General features: G+C 35.5%; 1 protein-coding gene and 1 non-coding gene across 3 annotated transcripts; both read left to right on the top strand.

Annotated features, from left to right (window-relative positions):
• Positions 1–4,411: 4,411 nt before the first annotated feature.
• On the top strand, positions 4,412–7,144 carry LOC104793644 (L10-interacting MYB domain-containing protein-like). 2 transcript variants are annotated; one of them, XM_010520046.3, is made up of 4 exons: positions 4,412–4,543; positions 5,429–5,722; positions 5,819–6,292; positions 6,401–7,144. In XM_010520046.3, exons 2-4 carry the CDS (start codon positions 5,438–5,440, stop codon positions 6,962–6,964), a joined length of 1,323 nt encoding a protein of 440 aa, XP_010518348.1. In that variant the 5' UTR covers positions 4,412–4,543; positions 5,429–5,437; the 3' UTR covers positions 6,965–7,144. The 2 variants fall into 2 exon arrangements, with proteins under 2 accessions (XP_010518348.1, XP_010518354.1); XM_010520052.3 differs by having other exon boundaries at positions 4,414–4,543; positions 5,434–5,722.
• A 6,275-nt stretch (positions 7,145–13,419) lies between these two features.
• On the top strand, positions 13,420–13,526 carry LOC147950008 (small nucleolar RNA R71). The gene has a single exon (XR_015565722.1). It is a non-coding gene; the product is annotated as a small nucleolar RNA R71 (small nucleolar RNA).
• The last annotated feature ends 7,817 nt before the right edge of the window (positions 13,527–21,343 follow it).

The raw sequence follows: 21,343 nt of genomic DNA, 5'->3' as shown, positions 1-21,343 counted from the left end.
CAGTTGTGTTTTCGTACCTTTTGGACATTTTCCGAAAAGTCGTGATGGTTTATTAAAACTGTTATTTTTGAAAAGTTACAACTGTTCACTATAGAGTTGTGTTTATTGGGACATTCATATCTTTTGAAATCAATATATATATATATATATATATATTTGTTTGTTTGAACTGTTTTCATTTTTTTTTGCAATGCCACAAAACAACATAAATTTACAATCTCAACAGTTTTTACAGCTTTCTAAATTATTATATAGCATTCATTCTTTTAAAAGTAAAGAAAATCCTCCATTTCTTGATTTAACAAAATATTTTTGGAATCATGAATCTAATTTACAAATTTTTGTTAATTTTAAATATTAAAATTTAATAAAATTTGTTAGAGTTTTTTTCCAACAGTTAGATGTATTGTATAGTGAGTTTTTGAATTGGACCTTTTCAATATGGTAATAAAGATGTCTTCTATTTAAAAGCAGTTTATATGGATTATTATGTACAATGAAGTGTAGACAGTTGCGATTTTTCGTAGTACCTTTACGAAATTTTTGTTTTTATTTGCTTTTTAAAAAATTCAAACGGTTATATCTGTTCATTTATAGAGTTGTATCTTTTCACTATATTTTATTTATATTTTTTCATCACAACTTTCATTCAAATAGGTGTATGACGTCATTGGCGTATGTCTATTTAAATAGTCATGTCTTTTGAACTCTCTTTATATTTGTCTTTTTATCAGTAACCAACAAGTTCGTTGAAACAAAATTTTCATTTTATGTTGAATCTAAATAATTGCATATTAATATCTAATATTCAATATTATTCTATAATCTAACTAACATTTGAGAAATGATTATAGCAATAGACAAATTTAATACAACTTACTATAGAATTTATAGTAGCGTCTATTTATCGTAACTTTTCATTAAAACAATATATTTTAATATTTAATATGTAACAGTAGTAATAACAATCTTAATATCTAATATTCAATGCACTATGTTTTATTCATATTTTATCATCACAATTTTTTCGTTCTAATAGGTGTGTCTATTTAAATAGTCATGTCTTTTGAACTTTCTATATTATTGTCTCTTCATCAATAATTAACAAATCATAGTTTTCGCGACTTTCTATTATATAATGTTATACTATAATCTAACTAAAATTTTAGAAATGATTATAGCAATATAGAAATTTAAGAAAACTTACTATAGAATTTACAGTTGCATCTAATTATCATAACTTATCGTTAAAAACTATTTTACTATTTAAAATTTATTTTACCATGTTTTTAAAAGTTTTGTATTTTAATTTCAATATTTCTTTGATATAGTTTCACTCTTATTGAATACATTTTTGATTATATTTATTTGATAAAAATTATATTTACTCATTACAACTATTAGTTCAATATTCTCAGTAAAGATTACTTTGTCATTATGGTTTTTTTTTAATTGTAGCTATTTACCATAATTCTTCATAAAATATCTTATATATTTATAATACTTCAGAAAATGTTTTTTGCAAATTTACGTCTATTTTACATAATTTTTTTTATATAATTTTTCATTTTGATGGTTGCGCTTTTAGTAACAGTTTATGTTTAATGTTTATATATTCAAACTATTCTATTACATTCAAATGATTTCATAATGTATAATTTCAAATTTCAAATTTATTAACTTTTTCTAAAAGACTTCCCCCACGACATCGTGGGGGGGGTCTGAGTCTTAGTAGAGATAATGGAAAAGGTTATCAAAAATTCTCAAATTGTTTTTAGCTTCCTATTTCTTTTCTTTTGACCATAAGATTTACTGATTTACTATTTTATATGTAGTAAGAGAAGTCTCACACTTTAATCTTGTCAAAAAAAATAGATAATAGTTATGTTTAGCCAAACATAGGTCTATTTTGACTAAAACTGCTTGGTCAAAAAAAAAATAATAATAAAGGCAATAAATTTTCACTCATTTCATATTTAATTGTTTGCACTTTGTTTTTTTGACTAAAGTACACTTTACTTTTGATATAACTGAATACCAAAATGTAAAACAAGGATAGTCAACTTTTTGCATTTTTTTATGACTAAAATACACTTTACATTTTGTTCATTTGCTTTTTTTACTATGTATGTATTTTTGGAGAAAAATGATGAACATCAAATATTCACACTAAAAATTTTCCTTAATTTTTATTTAAATATATAAGATGTTATTTCACGGGCAAATGTACTTGTGATAATATTATGTGTAAACTTAATCAAGTTCATGTATATAACAAAAAAAAGACTCACAGACAATTACTCAACATCCTTCAAGATTTACAGTTTTAGATATCGAAATTTCAATCTTTTAGCTCTGTTTTTACAAAGAGAGAATGTAATAATGCAGCTCACTTATTAGCCCAGTTGGGATGTAATTCTTCTCTTTTTTATGCTGAATCTGTAATCAAGCCATTATGACTTCATGAACAATGATGTATTGATCAGCTTTAATTCAATATAAGAGCATTTTGTGTAAAAAGACTCATGATAATTAACCTAATTATATAACTTGTCATATATAAAAAAATATAGCACATAAACTTGCTTGTGTATGTAGTATTTTTATATATTGTAATTAACCAAGTTAAATTCCCTTTTTTCAAATCTCGCGTGCATAAACTCATTTGTATATGTAATGAAAAAAATAATAACTAGGTTAGACCCGAGACTCGCGCTACGCCGCATGATACTTTTTATAACTAGTTTTAGATATATTGAATTATTAAAATATAATTTTAAAAAAATTGGATTAACTGTAAAAACTATGATAATATATTAATGAAATAAAAATAGAGAAATCTCAAATTTAAAATGACTTATAAATATTTGCATTCAAATCGGGTAGACTTAAATACTTAAATGTATCTATAGCCTAACTAACCCTAATGTATGTTCTATTTTATTTTCTTTACCTTTTTTGGGAGATATATTATTAATATAGTTTGAATTTATGATATACTTTTTGTAGTTTATACAAATTTAATCACATAATTGTTATATAGTGTTTTTTTTATGGTTAAAAAATTTATTATCAAGCATAATTTATTACATTGGTTTAGCATTTTACAATCTCAAAACAAACCTTCCAAAAACTTAATTCCAGATAAAGCAAAACAAAAGCAACTATGCCATGAATATGAGCTTGCATATTCAATTTGATATCAATCTGCAGTTTAGTTCATAAAATAACTCAGTAATAGATCAAAAGTAGGCACAATGAGCTAAATCCTATAGTTCCATACCATTTTGGACAATGTTCACAATCCATAATTTGTTTACATTATAAAGCTGCCTACTTTATTCATAATCTACAATCACCTAACAAAGAAATACTCCGAAAGTGTCAAATTTCCTTTCTACCCTCGAATCAAGGCGAGTACCGAATTCGTAACGAGATTCAGTCGGGAAAACTCAAAACTTCTCTTCTACCCAAAACCACGAACACAAAGAAAAAAAAACTCATAAAAAAGTCTTAGATTCGGAGATGGCAACACATTTTATTTTCCACATGATCTACAGTCTCAGCTTTTGCTTAACTTGATTGAATTCAAATCGAAAAATAGAAATAGGCAGCTGCTAGAAAGGGGGGATTTGTTTATTTAGATGTATTATGTCTTTTTCTTTTAATTATTTATGAAATTGAAAAATATACGTTAATATTGCTTATTTGTGGGTTGGGCTGGACTTGTATGTTTTAATTAAAATAGTAGACTTGAAAATAAAAATATGTGAGAGACATAGTATGATGTGAAACATAATTGAATTTCTATTGGTTGTATATGATGAATTGTATTAATTCTTATATTTTGATTGGTTAATTGTTTTAATTTATGTGTCAATACCAACTTCAAAGTTGAAGAAAAATATGTGAGAGAAATAGTATGACGTGAAACATAATTGAATTTCTATTAGCGGTACATGATGAGTTGTATTAATCCTTATATTTTGATTAGTTAACTGTTTTAATTGATGTGTCAACACCACCTTCAAAATTGAGGCCGATGTGTCAGAAGAAAAGAACAACACATTCTAGTTTTATCGTATTGATGATTATAATTGATAATCTAATGCCTAAACTCAATCATCCACATGATTAAAAACTCATAATAATTAACCTAATTAAATAACATACATAAACTCGCCTATGTATATCTATTTTGAAGAAAGAAAACATCAAGCGTAAGAAATAAAAAAACACGACTCATGGTAACTAAAGTAATAAAAAACTATATTTTACCTATCTTATTAATTAACACTAAAAAATTCACAATATGCTTTAGTAGAATCAAAAGTCATTGTCTTTTATGCAACAAATGAAAACCTGGCAACATATTAATAAATTAATAAAAAAGTTTCCTAAGAGAAGTAGCTCCATCCAGCCGTTATAAAATGGGGCCTAGACGTACGCATAGACATAGTTATCTCAGACGAGAAGCACCAGTCTTGAGCGGTGGAAAGGGTCTGTCTTTTTCAGCCAGAATCAATCTTTGTCTAAATCTCTGGTAAACGTTTTACATATACGTTGCTGTTTTGTTTAAATCATCAAAGAAAAATTTGTTGTTCTTCTCCGTTACGGTCTAAGATAGCTCTCCATATTAGTGTTTGTTTGTGCGATTAGACAATCGCGAGTCACAGAATCGTTTTAATTTTTATACAAGTTAGGGTTAACATAAGACTAGATCTAGTGTAACAGAAAGAGCTCAAAAACTATTGTTATGACTAATTATTCTTTGTATTATGTGTGTGTTTCCTCGTCATGTGTGGTCTCCTGGATGTGTTAAGATTATGTTTTTGTGAACCATAGATTGCATAGTTTTCATCACATGAATAAGCAAGCAGTCGATCTAGTTGGTTTTTCAGAATCTGCACTCCAAAAACTATTGTTATAACTTTTTTATAAGTCTTATGTGTGCCCTCATCTTTTTGTGGTCTCCTGTATGTTTTTTTGTATGATCATCTTTGAGAAGATTATCCTAAGTAAATTTTGCTAGATTGAATTTGTTCTGTGAATTTGATTGATAAGTCACAAAAACAATTGCAATTGTTTATAGTAGTTGTTTCATGAGTTTCTGGCTTTAATACTAAGATTAGTCCTAGATTTAGCCATGATGTAAAATTTATGACATATATATTTGGATGTATACTTTGTATAGATTTGGTTACGGTTTAAAGCTATGTTTTGAGAATCCGTAGAATCACGGAATGAGAAAATTATATCGCAATCCTACAAAATTTTAATTAATTATATATTCATATCAATTTTTATATATTTATTTCCCGCGGTATCTAACATAACGGTATTACCGGTAAGGCCGGTAATATAATATTATTTTGGAAGTAACGTAACGTATGTTTTTGTTGTTGGCTTTGCTTATCTATTGATGTAGTAAAGAATTATGACACCGAGAGCCTCGTGGCAACCTGAATACCACAGAAAATTTGTGGATTTATGCTTCGAGAAGAAGGCGTTAGGGCATTTACCTGGAATGGAGCATATACTGACACCTTTTGGAAAAGAGACGGGAACGAGGTTCACCATAAACCAGCTTAAGAATCATTATGATACAATGCTCAAGAAGTGGAAGGTATGGTTAAGACTGGTTCAGTGCAGTGATATGAAATGGGATCCCCAGACAAAAATGTTTGGTGCCACTGATCAAGACTGGGCCAACTATTTACTGGTACAAACCAACATTTTAAAAAAATAAAAATAAAAATAATTTTTAATGTTTAGTGTTTGTTTATTAGAATAAAACATAGGATTGGATTTGTTACAGGTGCATCCTGAGGCTCGGCCGTATCAGTGGGAGTGGCCTCCATTGTATTTCGAGAAACTAGAGGTTATCTTTGCAGGTGTTAACATAGATGGTGAGGGTACTTCAGGTAGCAGAAAAAGGAAGCATCGTTATGAAGAAAATGATACTGGAAGCGCCGCGTCTAACATAGGCCATCCTCGGTATATATGGTCGTCGTCCTCATCACATGATATTTTTGTCGAGTTATGTTTCCAAGAGTCATCAAAAACCAGCCTTAACGGAAGTTATCCAAAGGAGACTTGGGATATGATGGTCGAGACGATCAATCGGGAAACAGGAGAAAACTACACACCAAGGCAGCTCAAGAACCACTGGTTTAGTACAATGCAAAACTGGAGGGTATGGTGTCAAACTGTTGGCGCTCCCATCTTGAAGTGGGATGCCAATACAGGCAAGTTTGGAGCAACCAACGATGACTGGGAGAACTTCTTGAAGGTATAACAAAACGTTACTCGATATCTTTTATATCAATTGGTAAATTTGAAGCTTGGGAATAACAATAGACTGGATCTTTTTATGTTGTTGTTGTTGTTGATTCTATAGGGTAATCCTAAAGGTTCAAAATACAGATGGAAACCCATCCCTCACGCTGAGAAACTAGCAACCATCTACAGAGGTATCGAACCTGGAAATGCTCAACCCCGTACTTATCGCAGGAGAGTGATCCATCACCATTCTGAAGCACCACAGATGCATGAACCAGCTCCCTCATCAGCAGTCTGCATAAACGAGCCAGTCACAGGAGGAAGTGACAATATAGCTGATAATTATGAGAACAATGTTGACGAGGATCATGAGCCTACTCCACTGATTAGGTTAGACTTGGAGGATGATGTTGAAACTGTAACTCCGGTATGCCACAGGCTCAATACCGAGCTGATGGAGAATATTCCGGTGGATGCATCGACATTGGTCAAGAAATACGAGTATACCATTCCGGAATGCATGGAGTGTTTAGACGCCATGGATGAGGTTGAGAAAGGCAGTGATCTTTACATGTTTGCTTTGGACTTGTTTATGACGAAGGAGCACAGACAGATCTTCTTGCTGTTGAAGACCTCAAGTTTCAAGATGTCTTGGCTGCTTCGACGTCGATACAGTGGCTAAGATCCTATCTCCCAATGGCTAAGAAGGCAAACATGGCTAAGAATATCGTATTATGTATGCTTACTATCTTTATTTTCAAGAAAACTTTATGTTTGGTTGTTGAAGTTTATTTGATGTTTTTATTTCTAGTTTATTTTATATATGTTTATGAGTATTATGCGAAGCTCTTTTCCTTTTCCATTTTCCTAACTGTTATGCCAAACTCATGATATGGGTATTATCTAAATTATGTTGGAGTTTCCTTGAGCAACAAGTAACCTTCATCTTCTTAATGAATTTATGGTTTTTTCATATATAGCCATAGGTAAGGATGAAAAACATGATTTTGCTTCATGAGCCTCTCATACCGAGAGAGAAGTTCATTAGATTTTCGAAGCTCTTCTTACAACTAGTTACTGGATCATAAAAATTCGTCTCAATCAAATTAAAAAAGGAATCATCTTTTTATTAATGCATTCACAAGAACCCCACGTACAGTACTCTCATAAATAATACTAAAAAATGTCTTCTTTTTTTTGTCGGTATATAAACGTATAACGCCTAAAAACGCATTAAATGTATCTGACAAAGTAAACAGGGAATATGTACAGGTAGACAAATTCTGCTCTCTGGTTCTCTCCTTTTTTTTTCTTATTTCTTTCACAACCATTCTCTGATAAATGTCGTTTTATGCCACCAATATTTGTTTCTCTCTACATCTCTTGATAAATTTAAACTGCTGAATGCTCTTCATATTAAAAATAGGTTTTGAAATAGTTTATTTTTTTTATATAAAAATGATTTAAGTTTGAAATCTGATCAAATTTTGTCAACTATGTCTAAAGACCATGATCGGTCCAGTAAAATTTGTGGCCAACACAAAACATTTTTTTTTTCTTATAGATTTTATAGATAAAAATTTAAAACTGAAACCAAATCTTAAAATTGCGGAAATTGAGACCTATTTTTGTAATAACAAAATAGATAAAATTACAAATTGAGATCAAATCTATAACTTTCATAAAACTGATGCCTATTTTTGCAATAAAAATATATTGTGAGGCATATTTTTGTTACTAAAAATCTCAAAAAATTTAGAGGCCCAACACCAATGTGTCTTGGGAATGTGTGAAAGACCGGGCCTACTAAAGACTTCAGAACTTCGGATGCTTTGGTTATTCTAAATATTTTTAACAAAAATATTTGATATGGATGGATTTGTAATCGTAATTTTGGTAACTGGATTATATCAAATCTAAATATAATAAATATTTTGGGTATATAATATTGGGTATTTCAGATACCCATTCGGTTCTCTATTCAGTTTAATTCCCTCTCTTTTTTTTGGTTCGATTTTGGTTTCGATTCGGTTATTTTGGGCGAGACTTATCTCTGTGCATTTGATTTTTAATTATCATTTACTATTTTCTAGACCTGTTTTAGGTTTTAGTTGGGGTTAAATTAAAATAACATCTGGTTCTCTTTGGTTTATTTTCTTTAATTGGTCAAACAAACAATAAACCGACAAAATCTGGAGTTGTGGGTTAATAGTTCTTGAAATATTAATTTGGAGAGATATAGGTTTTGAAATTTTGATTTGGAAAAAACTAGATTTTGAACTTTCTTTTTGGTGAAAAAGAACACTGTCATATGCGTAATGTTTTAGTTCTCCATATGCGTAAAAAAGAACACTGTCATATGCGTAATTAATGTTTTAGTTCTCCATCAATATTAAACATAAAATAAATTATTTTTTGCATGGGTGTGTTAATTTGGATCCAAGTATTCTTTTCTCTTTATATGCAAAAGTAAGTAGATACATGTGGAGATATATATTGCTTGTGTGAAAAAAAACACAATATGTTTTTGATGTGCCATCTCGACAAAATTAATAGACGATATAGGCATCGTGGTGAATGGTATCGCTAATTAATAAGTTTGTGTACCCACAAAAAGACTTTGTGTAGATATAGGCATCGTGGGGAACGATATACGCACAAATAATTAACGGTATAGCCTTTTAGTCACTATATAACTTTGTGTCATTAATAGACGATATAGGCATCGTGGTAGACCCCACAATTTAACTAGTCTGAACTTTTTTTAGTCACTCCAAAATGAGAAATATCTCTATTGAATTGCATGTTTAAAGTACACTCATAATGGAGCACGAACTAAGTAGTGATACAACTTCATGATGGTGCAGGATCTAAGTAGTGATACAACTTACAAGTAATTCCAAAAGGCATTACACACACAAAAATAAACATGACTTTGAAAGAGGATTGGTTAAGGGTATTAGAAACTGATCTTAATGATTAAATCAATTATTTTAATCAATAAGAGTGCTATAATAGAGAAAGATGATCCAAATATGTATATGGTATCCATGAGTTTAAAGCAAGGCACAAAATTGATAATTAAAAGTCAATATTAGGCTCTTATAAGTAGGAAATGGCATCAAATCACAACATACTTAAATTTAGACCAAATTCAATGCAGGAATTCAAGGCTTGGTTCAATCTTATGCTTCTAGCTACTCAACTAGCATCAAAGTACAATTAACTTGAGCATTGATCCTAGTTTAGTGAATTTAAACAAGCTAACAAGGCTAAACTCATCATACATCCCTAATGCAAATATTAAACAGTCCTATATGAAACATGCTAAACAAGATCCTAATATGCAATGCAAACTACATGAACACTTTTTTTTTATAAAGATTTTTTTGCAAAAATTTTCAATTTTTTTTGGTTTTTTCTATGCCTTAGATGCAATGCAAACATAAACATGATTATGCTAAAAACTTGAAATAAGAAAATAGAAAACAATGTCAAATACTATCTCAAACCCTCCCCCAAACTTAAATTACATAGTCCACTGTGTAAAAGAAATTTGTAAGAGGATTCAAGACTCAAAATAAAATAAAACTAGAGATGCAATGGTATTTAAAATAGATAGGTGATGTTGGTACCTTATGGGTTGTGCAAGAAGTTGTCCACATCCTCATTCATGCTGTCAAATGTGTACCTGGAGTTTGGAGCTTGATTTTGAGGTGGGAAAGGAGGCAACTCGACGATGGCCATCGACTGGTACTCGGTCGAGTGTGTCGGTCGAGTTAGTGGTGGTCGGAAAAATTGTTTTCCTTGCTACTAGTAGTATTGCTGCAAGAGGGCTGGATCCATGAAGTATTGGGGAGGGATGAGAGGGTAAGCTTAGCCATAGGGATAGCCTGGATAGCCTGCTGGAGCTGGAAAACCATAGGGAGGTCTGGGGATGTACTCGACCGAGTGCATTGGAGGTGCTCGGTCGAGTGGGTGCTCGAGTGAACTGGTTGAGTGCCTCGGAAACTACTGTTCTGGGCGACTTGAACCTCTCCTCCTCTGAATTGGCTCATGCATCGAAGGTATAGCTGGTACCACTGGGTTTTCAGCTCTAGACAATGTTCTAGTTGAGCTACTCCTCCTCAAAAGGCTAGATGGTGCTGGTGAAGAATTCCCACTCTTCAAAATAGCAATCTCCTTTTTTAAACCCTTGATGGACTTAGTCATCCTTCCCACCTTCTTCTTCAACTTGTCAAAATTATTGTCATGCCACTTGTTCCACTTTTGTAGGAGTGTCAACTTCTTGCTAGTCTCTCTCACTCCTCTACTATCTCTTGGATTTGGCTCATAATCTTCAAAATAAAATTGCTCTTCTCCATCAGCCATCTCCACATCTCCAGCTTGATCTACTCTTACTTGAGCTGTCCCATCAAACAAAAACTCAACAGCTGGCCAAAAATCAATGTTTAGCCCTTCACTTATGGTGGTAAGTGCCTTGTTGGGTAGAACAAGCTGAGTCTTCCCTAGTGTTAGATGCTCAAAGTTGAAGAGGTGTTTCCCATGGTGCATCTCCTTGGCTAGAATGAGAGTGGAGGTGAGGTTGTTGGTGTCAATCCATCTTGGCTTGGCCTTCTCTCCTTGAAGTGGTACTTTGTCAGCTACTAGCATTGGACTGATGATGCATCCAATGGTTAGAACTTCAGTTGAGCCCCTCTTGTATAGGTTGCTCACCCAACTTCTATAATAGATCAATTGGTCAATGAGGACCATAGCAAGATCAGTCTCCACACTACTCCCAAGGAAAATGGTCCCATCTCTTGCTTGAAGGATGATGCCATTGAGTGCTACATCAATCATCTTAAGTTCTCCCTCATTCAAATTTCCAGTCTCCTTTCTAGCAAAGAAAGTGTTTGCTAAGGCTTTGTGGAAGTACCTTATGACTGGACTTCTTATCTTTGAGCTCTTGGACTTGGACGATGAGTAGATGTTGCTATCTCCAATGGTTTCCCAAACAGCAAAGAGCTCTTCCCTTGGTATAACCATATTCCTTTCACTCCCAACTTCAAATCCATAGATATTGGCTATCTTTTTGAATGAAAGTGAAGTCACAACAACCATCTCCCAACTCTTTATCCATTCTTGGGAAGAAGTGAAACTTGATGGTGGCTAATAACTCACAGCTCTCTTCTCTATACCCTTCAATGCACAATCCCATGAATTTGCTTAGATTGCACTTCTCTAATAGAAACTCTACATCTTCAGCAATACCCAGCTTCTTCATGGTCTCCTTTTGTGGATACCTTGTTCCTTGGAAGCTCATCCTCATGAAAGCTTCATAGAGCTGTTTTGTAGTTTAACCATAAGATTCTTCTTCTTCTTCCCCTTCTTCTTCCTCTTCTTCACTTTCACTCTCTTCTTCTTGTTCTTCAACTGCTGGCCTCTTCCCTCTTGTTTTGTTCCTCCTCATGTGCTCTTGAAGAGTGAACTTCATCTCCTCCTCACTCTCAGTTCGTTCAGGATCCTCCTCAGCTGGTTGATGTTTCTTCCTCGTCAAGCCACTCGACCACCTACTCGAACCAGCACTCGATCGTTTGCCTGCTCGAGTAGGTGATCGAGTACTTCCACAAGCTTCTCTTCTTGACGCAAGTTGTGCATCACGTCGATCCAATGAGCGATCAGCAGCTTTCTTGCCTTTAGCTTCACGAATAGCAACTGCTGACATATGTAGAGGTTGCTGCACTTGAATCCAGTATGTCCAAGATTTTGTGCTATAGAGTAAGGCATCACACTGACAGATGCTCCCAGATCACACAAGCATTTGTTGAAGTGTAGATAGCTAAAGGAGCAAGGCGGATGGAAAGGACCTGGGTCTTCAAGTTTAGTTGGGATGAATGGCTCCCTCAATCTTCTCAAGATCCTTCTTATCCTGATTCTGAGCCTTCTGTTGTGATATCTCAAGTAGCATATCTTGGTAGAGAGGTTATGGAGCATACTGTTCCAAAGCAGGTCCTCTCTCTTCTTCTTTGTATTGAATGACAACCTCTTGTTTCAAAGCCATTACTTCCCTTTGAGTTCCTTCAGCTTTTGTTCCTTGAAACGCCCTGGGAATGGTTGTGGTGGTTTTGTAAGCAGGAGGAATGTATCTAACACACTTAACAGCTTCTGTGGCAACGACTCGATCGGTCACTCGATCAGGTACTCGATCGTGTGTATGGTCGAGCACCTGGTCGAGTGCTTTGACGGCTTCAGTTTGCTGTGTAAAAATCTTTACTTTGGGCTTCAATTAGTGACGAATCCTCCCCAACTTGAACTTCACTTTCCTGAGTGACAGCTTCCTCATAAAGGTGAATAGCTTTAGCAGTGAACTCCCTTGGGTTTTGAATAGCTTTTCCAGGAATTTGATTAGGCTTTGGAGCTGAAGTAGAAGCAATGTTGCTCTCCATGTATTTCACTCTAGAGTTCAGAGTCGCAAACTTGATGTTGAGATCATTATACTGGAAAGTTAACTTTTGGTTCAGCTCAGCAAACTTCGTTGCATCCTCAATCTGCCCATTTGCTTGCCCAAGCAACAATTGATGCATCATAGCTCTCAAATCTGGTTCTTGACCTTGTGAGGTCTGAAACCCTAGAGGGGGACACAATTGAGGGTGGAACCCTTGGTGTTGTTGTTTGGGTGCATAGTTGTTTTGTTGTTGGGGCTGTTGAGGTGGATAAACTTGGTATTGTGGATTTGCTACATTGGTGCTTCTATAGGAGAGGTTGTTGTTCTTGAATTGATTATAGCCCTTGAACCCTCCTTGATTCTGCATGTAGCAAATCTCAGCAAATTCTCTCTCCCCATCTTGAGTTGGAACCTCTTCTTCACCAAGAAAATGAATGTTCTTTTGTTGGCTAAGTAGAATCTTGTCCAACTTCTCATGAACAACCTTCAAGTCCTTCTTATACTTCTCATCTTGATCATTGGAGACAAACCTTATTGTTCTATCATAGTCCTCATTGTAGTTCCCATTAGATTGTGCTAAGTTCTCCACTAGCTCCCATCCTTTTTCTACATTCTTGTTGAGTAAATTGACATTGGAAGTTGTATCCAAAAGCATCCTTATCTTAGGTAGAACTCCTCTATATAAGGTGCTGAGTAGAGATTCATTGCTAAAGCCATGGTGTGGACATTGTGTTTGGAAGCCTTTGAATCTCTCCCATGCCTCACAAAAGCTTTCATTATTCTTTTGTGCAAAACAAGAAATCTCATTCCTCAACCTTGCAATTCTAGAATTAGAGAAGAATTTAGCTAGGAATGCCTTCTTACAAGCATCCCATGTAGTGATAGCACCAGTTGGAAGTGTCTTCTCCCAGAGATGTGTCTTGTCTCCAAGTGAGAAAGGAAACAATCTGAGCTTGAAACCATTCTCACTTACACCATTGATCTTGGTGAGGCCACAAATTCTATCAAACTCATCAAGATGGTCTAGGGGGTCTTCCATTGGCAAACCATGGACTTATTTGCTTGAATCATAGAGATTAGCCCACTTTTGATCTCATAATTATTATTAGCAACTGTAGGAGGCACAATACCAACTCTCTGATTGTGTGTATTTGGGGCATCTCCTGCACCAATGTGCCTTGGCCTTTGATCTTGATTGTTTTGTTGCTCCACTAGCAACTGATTTTCCTGTTCTTGGAGGATTCTTGTTCTCTGATGTCTTAGGTCTCTTGGTAGGCAGTTGATGTGATCTAGGTACCTCTGAAGATTTTGATTTCCCTTGCATCTTGTTTGCATCAACTGACCCGATGACTGACTCGAACAGGCACTCGGTCGAGCACATGCTCGAGTTGAAGGTCGAACTGACTGAGACGAGTATTCCTTTTGAATCCAGGTTGTGGCTCAATCAAGTGCTCAATCGTGCAGACGGTCGAGTGGTTGGTCGAGTTGGTACCTGAGATTCAAAACAAACAAGCAGATGAAGAATCTTAATCAGTAGTGATCAAAGGAACAATAGAACTTAATCTTAGACTTGTATGAATCCTAAATGTCACAAACAAACACCTCCCCGGCAACGGCGCCAAATTGAAACATGGATTTTTATATGGTTGGTGATGAATGATGATAGAGATGGATGATGAACATGTGGATGCAAGGTGTTTCAGTTACCCTTATGTTGTTGTAGCATAAAGGATGTCAATCCATAATGAGTGTGATGCAAGCAGTCAGGATATGAATACTTATCTAAGTCAAGCCAAATGTGATGAATGTTTTTAACTAACGACCTAATGATAATGATAAAATGCAGAATGTAAAACTACTAAGACAAGATGTTAAATGCAAAGTAAACAGTGAAAACAAAACAGTAATGATACTAAACAAGATCATGAACTAAACTAATGCAAGACAAGTAATGAAACAGGATCAAACAGAAACAAAATGAATGCAACAGGAATGAAACAGGAAGTGAAACAAGTAAATGCAGAACATAAACAAGAACACTGGATGATACTCGATCGAGTGGGAGGTCGAGTGAGAGGTCGAGTGGACTTCTGGATGAAGAACAGAGACAGAACAACAATCAAAACAGAGCAAAATGAAAGTAAATCAAACAGCAAGCAAATAACAATACTCAAACAGGGAAATCAATAAACAAGGAAAGGTCTTAATGATGGATTCATGGGTTGGGCTCAAGCTATGGTTATCTAAACTGATCAACAAACCTCAATCAACAATTGGCTATCTCTAGACAATGATCTTCTAATACTTGTTAATCCATTCTCATGACAATAATAATCAAGTTTAGATACTCTTAGACCTAGTTCTCACTAGCTATTACATATAAAAGCAGGCATTAAACAATCAGATCATCAATGTCAAAAATCACTTTAAATATCTAATCTCTTAGCATGCTTAATGATAATCTCTAGCATTAGCCTTATCTAGCCACTTAAACATTGGTGTGATGCTAAGAAGATTAAGATCTATCCTTACCCTCTCACTATAAGAATAGCATAGAGTATATCTAATCTAGAAGAGATGTATAACAATAAAGCTTGATCAATCTAAACTCCCATAACCTTTACCCAGCCTAATCCATCCTTAAGATCTTTACACACTACTCACAATCACTAAACATGATGAAAAAAATCATAAACTCAGAAATCAATGAAACTTGCATGATTAGATAGATAACATAAAGATCTACAATATTGAAGAAGAAATCAAACTCAAATTCTCAATACTTAGAAAGTTATGGAACCAACAAGTAACAAAGATTTCTTGAGATAATACAAAAGTGGCTAATGATCTAAGCAAAAGAAAGACAAAAAGTAGATTATTCCCAAAAAGGTGAATACTAGATCTAGATATTATTTCTCAAAAAAGTGCTCTCTTTTGCGGCCATGAGGTACAAGGTCCTTATATAGGAGAGAGGGAAAGCCCTAAAATGGCTAGAAGACAAAATAGGAAGGCGGCTCGGTCAACTCAACCAGGTGCTCGGTCGAGTGCTTGGTCGAGTGACCTCTTCTTCTGCTTCCTCCATTTGGTCGAGTCCCTCTCCGCACACGGTCGAGTGTCTGGTCGAGTGTGGTAGTCGAGTGGACTTTCAGACTTGGTTCCTTCTGTTCTAACTCCTTGATCTTCTTCACTTGATAGCTCAAATCCTTCTCAGCATCCTTCTCAAATCCTTCTCAGCATCCTTCCATGCTCCTTAGGATCCAAAATCACCTGTTAATGCAATAAACTATGCAAATACAATGCAAATCTATTCTAATGTATAAACAGTCATAAAGCTACTCAATAATGGTCAAACTAAATAGTAAATCATGCAAAAGATGTAAATATACTAAGGTAAAACAAGGTGAAATATATGAACATCAACACCCCCAAACTTAGTCTTTGCTTGCCCTCAAGCAAATAAACAAGACATAAGTAGAAGAGTGAGGTTTGAAAGTGGGATCTCAGCACCTAAAGCTTGCTAATAAACTAGCTAGAATTAATGTCTAAGTTACTAGTACTATGATGCAAGTTGAATGAGATGTACTTAAAGATTTTAGACAAGCCTATCACAACATTTACTGATTTAAGCCTTAGATATCCACATGTATTCAAATCAACCATTTCCTTTAACATTCATTAAACAATAACATGAATCAACTTATGCAATGCTTTAAACTCATTTGGCTTGGTAATAAAGGGTTAGAGACAATGATGGTCTCTCTTTAGAGTGGGGCTTATCAATATCAAGGTTCTTTAATAAAAATGGATTGAACTTTAGAAGAAGGCTTAGACACATACAAGAAAAAAACCTTGTCTACCCAAAGGTACCCAAAGTGTTTATCATATCATTCTAATCCCATATTGTCCTAATTCTACCCTTTATCTTCCTCTCTTCTCAAATACCCTTTTCTCAAATACCCTTTTCTCTTTTGTTTTTAAGCCTTAGGAGATGTTTCTTAATTGAATCAACTAGTGGAATGGGGTTCCTTTCTTATTTGCTATGGTACCCTTTTCTTCTTAATCTTTAAGCCATAGAGCTTTTTGCTAGACTCTTCTTTTGTTTCTTTCTTTTCTTTGACTAGAACCATCTTTAACAATCTCAAACTTCCCATTCTTTCACTATAGCTTAAATTTACTTAAACACATTCCCCTCCTAAAGACTTTAACATTTTCTTTCTCTCTTTTCTTCTTTCTTTTCTTTTCCTTTTCAAATCAACCAAGTATCAAACCCAAAAATTAAACCACCTAGTCCTATCTAGTTTGAAAATTGCAAATTAGAACTACAGAGGGCTTTACTCTTGTCAGCTCAAACCTAACACTTTCTACCAAACTCAATTCCAAAAGGCTTTACACACACAAAAATAAACATGACTTTGAAAGAGGATTGGTTAAGGGTATTAGAAACTGATCTTAATGATTAAATCAATTATTTTAATCAATAAGAGTGCTATAATAGAGAAAGATGATCCAAATATGTATATGGTATCCATGAGTTTAAAGCAAGGCACAAAATTGATAATTAAAAGTCAATATTAGGCTCTTATAAGTAGGAAATGGCATCAAATCACAACATACTTAAATTTAGACCAAATTCAATGCAGGAATTCAAGGCTTGGTTCAATCTTATGCTTCTAGCTACTCAACTAGCATCAAAGTACAATTAACTTGGGCATTGATCCTAGTTTAGTGAATTTAAACAAGCTAACAAGGCTAAACTCATCATAGATCCCTAATGCAAATATTAAACAGTCCTATATGAAACATGCTAAACAAGATCCTAATATGCAATGCAAACTACATGAACACTTTTTTTTTATAAAGATTTTTTTGCAAAAATTTTCAATTTTTTTTGGTTTTTTCTATGCCTTAGATGCAATGCAAACATAAACATGATTATGCTAAAAACTTGAAATAAGAAAATAGAAAACAATGTCAAATACTATCTCAAACCCTCCCCCAAACTTAAATTACACAGTCCACTGTGTAAAAGAAATTTGTAAGAGGATTCAAGACTCAAAATAAAATAAAACTAGAGATGCAATGGTATTTAAAATAGATAGGTGATGTTGGTACCTTATGGGTTGTGCAAGAAGTTGTCCACATCCTCATTCATGCTGTCAAATGTGTACCTGGAGTTTGGAGCTTGATTTTGAGGTGGGAAAGGAGGCAACTCGACGATGGCCATCGACTGGTACTCGGTCGAGTGTGTCGGTCGAGTTAGTGGTGGTCGGAAAAATTGTTTTCCTTGCTACTAGTAGTATTGCTGCAAGAGGGCTGGATCCATGAAGTATTGGGGAGGGATGAGAGGGTAAGCTTGGCCATAGGGATAGCCTGGATAGCCTGCTGGAGCTGGAAAACCATAGGGAGGTCTGGGGATGTACTCGACCGAGTGCATTGGAGGTGCTCGGTCGAGTGGGTGCTCGAGTGAACTGGTTGAGTGCCTCGGAAACTACTGTTCTGGGCGACTTGAACCTCTCCTCCTCTGAATTGGCTCATGCATCGAAGGTATAGCTGGTACCACTGGGTTTTCAGCTCTAGACAATGTTCTAGTTGAGCTACTCCTCCTCAAAAGGCTAGATGGTGCTGGTGAAGAATTCCCACTCTTCAAAATAGCAATCTCCTTTTTTAAACCCTTGATGGACTTAGTCATCCTTCCCACCTTCTTCTTCAACTTGTCAAAATTATTGCCATGCCACTTGTTCCACTTTTGTAGGAGTGTCAACTTCTTGCTAGTCTCTCTCACTCCTCTACTATCTCTTGGATTTGGCTCATAATCTTCAAAATAAAATTGCTCTTCTCCATCAGCCATCTCCACATCTCCAGCTTGATCTACTCTTACTTGAGCTGTCCCATCAAACAAAAACTCAACAGCTGGCCAAAAATCAATGTTTAGCCCTTCACTTATGGTGGTAAGTGCCTTGTTGGGTAGAACAAGCTGAGTCTTCCCTAGTGTTAGATGCTCAAAGTTGAAGAGGTGTTTCCCATGGTGCATCTCCTTGGCTAGAATGAGAGTGGAGGTGAGGTTGTTGGTGTCAATCCATCTTGGCTTGGCCTTCTCTCCTTGAAGTGGTACTTTGTCAGCTACTAGCATTGGACTGATGATGCATCCAATGGTTAGAACTTCAGTTGAGCCCCTCTTGTATAGGTTGCTCACCCAACTTCTATAATAGATCAATTGGTCAATGAGGACCATAGCAAGATCAGTCTCCACACTACTCCCAAGGAAAATGGTCCCATCTCTTGCTTGAAGGATGATGCCATTGATTGCTACATCAATCATCTTAAGTTCTCCCTCATTCAAATTTCCAGTCTCCTTTCTAGCAAAGAAAGTGTTTGCTAAGGCTTTGTGGAAGTACCTTATGACTGGACTTCTTATCTTTGAGCTCTTGGACTTGGACGATGAGTAGATGTTGCTATCTCCAATGGTTTCCCAAACAGCAAAGAGCTCTTCCCTTGGTATAACCATATTCCTTTCACTCCCAACTTCAAATCCATAGATATTGGCTATCTTTTTGAATGAAAGTGAAGTCACAACAACCATCTCCCAACTCTTTATCCATTCTTGGGAAGAAGTGAAACTTGATGGTGGCTAATAACTCACAGCTCTCTTCTCTATACCCTTCAATGCACAATCCCATGAATTTGCTTAGATTGCACTTCTCTAATAGAAACTCTACATCTTCAGCAATACCCAGCTTCTCCATGGTCTCCTTTTGTGGATACCTTGTTCCTTGGAAGCTCATCCTCATGAAAGCTTCATAGAGCTGTTTTGTAGTTAAACCACAAGATTCTTCTTCTTCTTCCCCTTCTTCTTCCTCTTCTTCACTTTCACTCTCTTCTTCTTGTTCTTCAACTGCTGGCCTCTTCCCTCTTGTTTTGTTCCTCCTCATGTGCTTTTGAAGAGTGAACTTCATCTCCTCCTCACTCTCAGTTCGTTCAGGATCCTCCTCAGCTGGTTGATGTTTCTTCCTCGTCAAGCCACTCGACCACCTACTCGAACCAGCACTCGATCGTTTGCCTGCTCGAGTATTTCCACAAGCTTCTCTTCTTGATGCAAGTTGTGCATCACGTCGATCCAATGAGCGATCAGCAGCTTTCTTGCCTTCAGCTTCACGAATAGCAGCTTGTCTTGATGTTTCTCTACACCTTGAAGACATTTTGAAAGAGAACTGAAGGGAATAGACTCAAAGCTTAAAGTTAATAGGTTAGTAACCCAAAAACCAAAAGAACTAAGCTTGAGCAAGGAGATGAACTTGAGAGAGATTTTAAGCTAGATTTTGATTGTTTTAAGCAAATGAGAGAGTGTGAAGAGCTTAGAATCAAGTTTACCTCTATATAGAAAGGCTAAGGGGACAAAGAGACAAGGGTGGAGCGTTTTTGGCATTCAAATTTGAATTGGGAATCTTTACGTCTCTTTTGCTGCCACTCGACCCCACGAGGTCGAGTGCTTGACCAAAATTTGAAATTCAAACTCTTTTCTCCCTCCACTCGATCGTGAAAGAGAAATTAGAACCGAGTGGGCTTGGGCTTCTATGCCACTCGATCAAATACCTTTTATGGGCTGGTCGAGTGGCCTTGCGAATCCACTTCTACAAGTCCAATTCTTCTCAAACTCATCTACATTCTCATAAAATGGCCTGACCAACACAAACATAAAAGAAAAGAAATCAAAACTATAAGGAAAATTAAACATATGCACAATGATACCTTATGGACTTCCTCCCTAGTGAGCTTGTTTAGAGTCTCTAAGTTTGACTTTTGGTGCCCTTTCGTGCTTGGTTTTGAGCCCAAGGAGGTGATGAGATCATCCCTGGTACAATTTGATTACAATGGTGCTGATCCTTGATCACTACACCCTTAGCACTTGAACTTTGTTTCTTCTTAAGCTTGAGTCTTGGTCTTGCCTTCTTCAAATACCTCTTGTTGAACTGCACTTGATGATCATTCACCAAGCTAGTCAACTCTTGAACTGTATCCTTGAGCTTTTCAACTGAATCCTCCTCATATGAGCCCTTAGCCTTTGAAGTTTCCACCTCACTTGAGACCTCATGATCTCTCTTGTTTTTAAGAACTAAAGGCTGACTTCTAGAGGGCAAGTTGGTTGGGTTGTTGATATCAAATTTCATGATCAAACCCTCAGTTATGTTCAAGGTTATCAACCCCTCCTTAACATCAATTACAGCTACAAAACTAGCTAGGAATGGTCTCCCTAGAATGATAGGGTCTTCTAGCTCCTCATCCATATCTATAATGAGAAAGTCAGTGGGAATTCTGGCCTTGCCTATTTTGACTAGAAAACTCTCTAGTTTACCAACCACATCTTTATGTGATCCGTCAGCTAGACATATGTAGAGGTTACTGCACTTGAATCCAGTATGCCCAAGATTTTGTGCTATAGAGTAAGGCATCACACTGACAGATGCTCCCAGATCACACAAGCATTTGTTGAAGTGTAGATAGCTAAAGGAGCAAGGCGGATGGAAAGGACCTGGGTCTTCAAGTTTAGTTGGGATGAATGGCTCCCTCAATCTTCTCAAGATCCTTCTTATCCTGATTCTGAGCCTTCTGTTGTGATATCTCAAGTAGCATGCCTTG

Source organism: Camelina sativa, chromosome 1 (genome assembly GCF_030686135.1).
Source record: "Camelina sativa cultivar CO46 ecotype springtype chromosome 1, ASM3068613v1".
NCBI classification, from domain to species: domain Eukaryota; kingdom Viridiplantae; phylum Streptophyta; class Magnoliopsida; order Brassicales; family Brassicaceae; genus Camelina; species Camelina sativa.
This window is presented reverse-complemented; position numbering and strand designations above follow the sequence as displayed.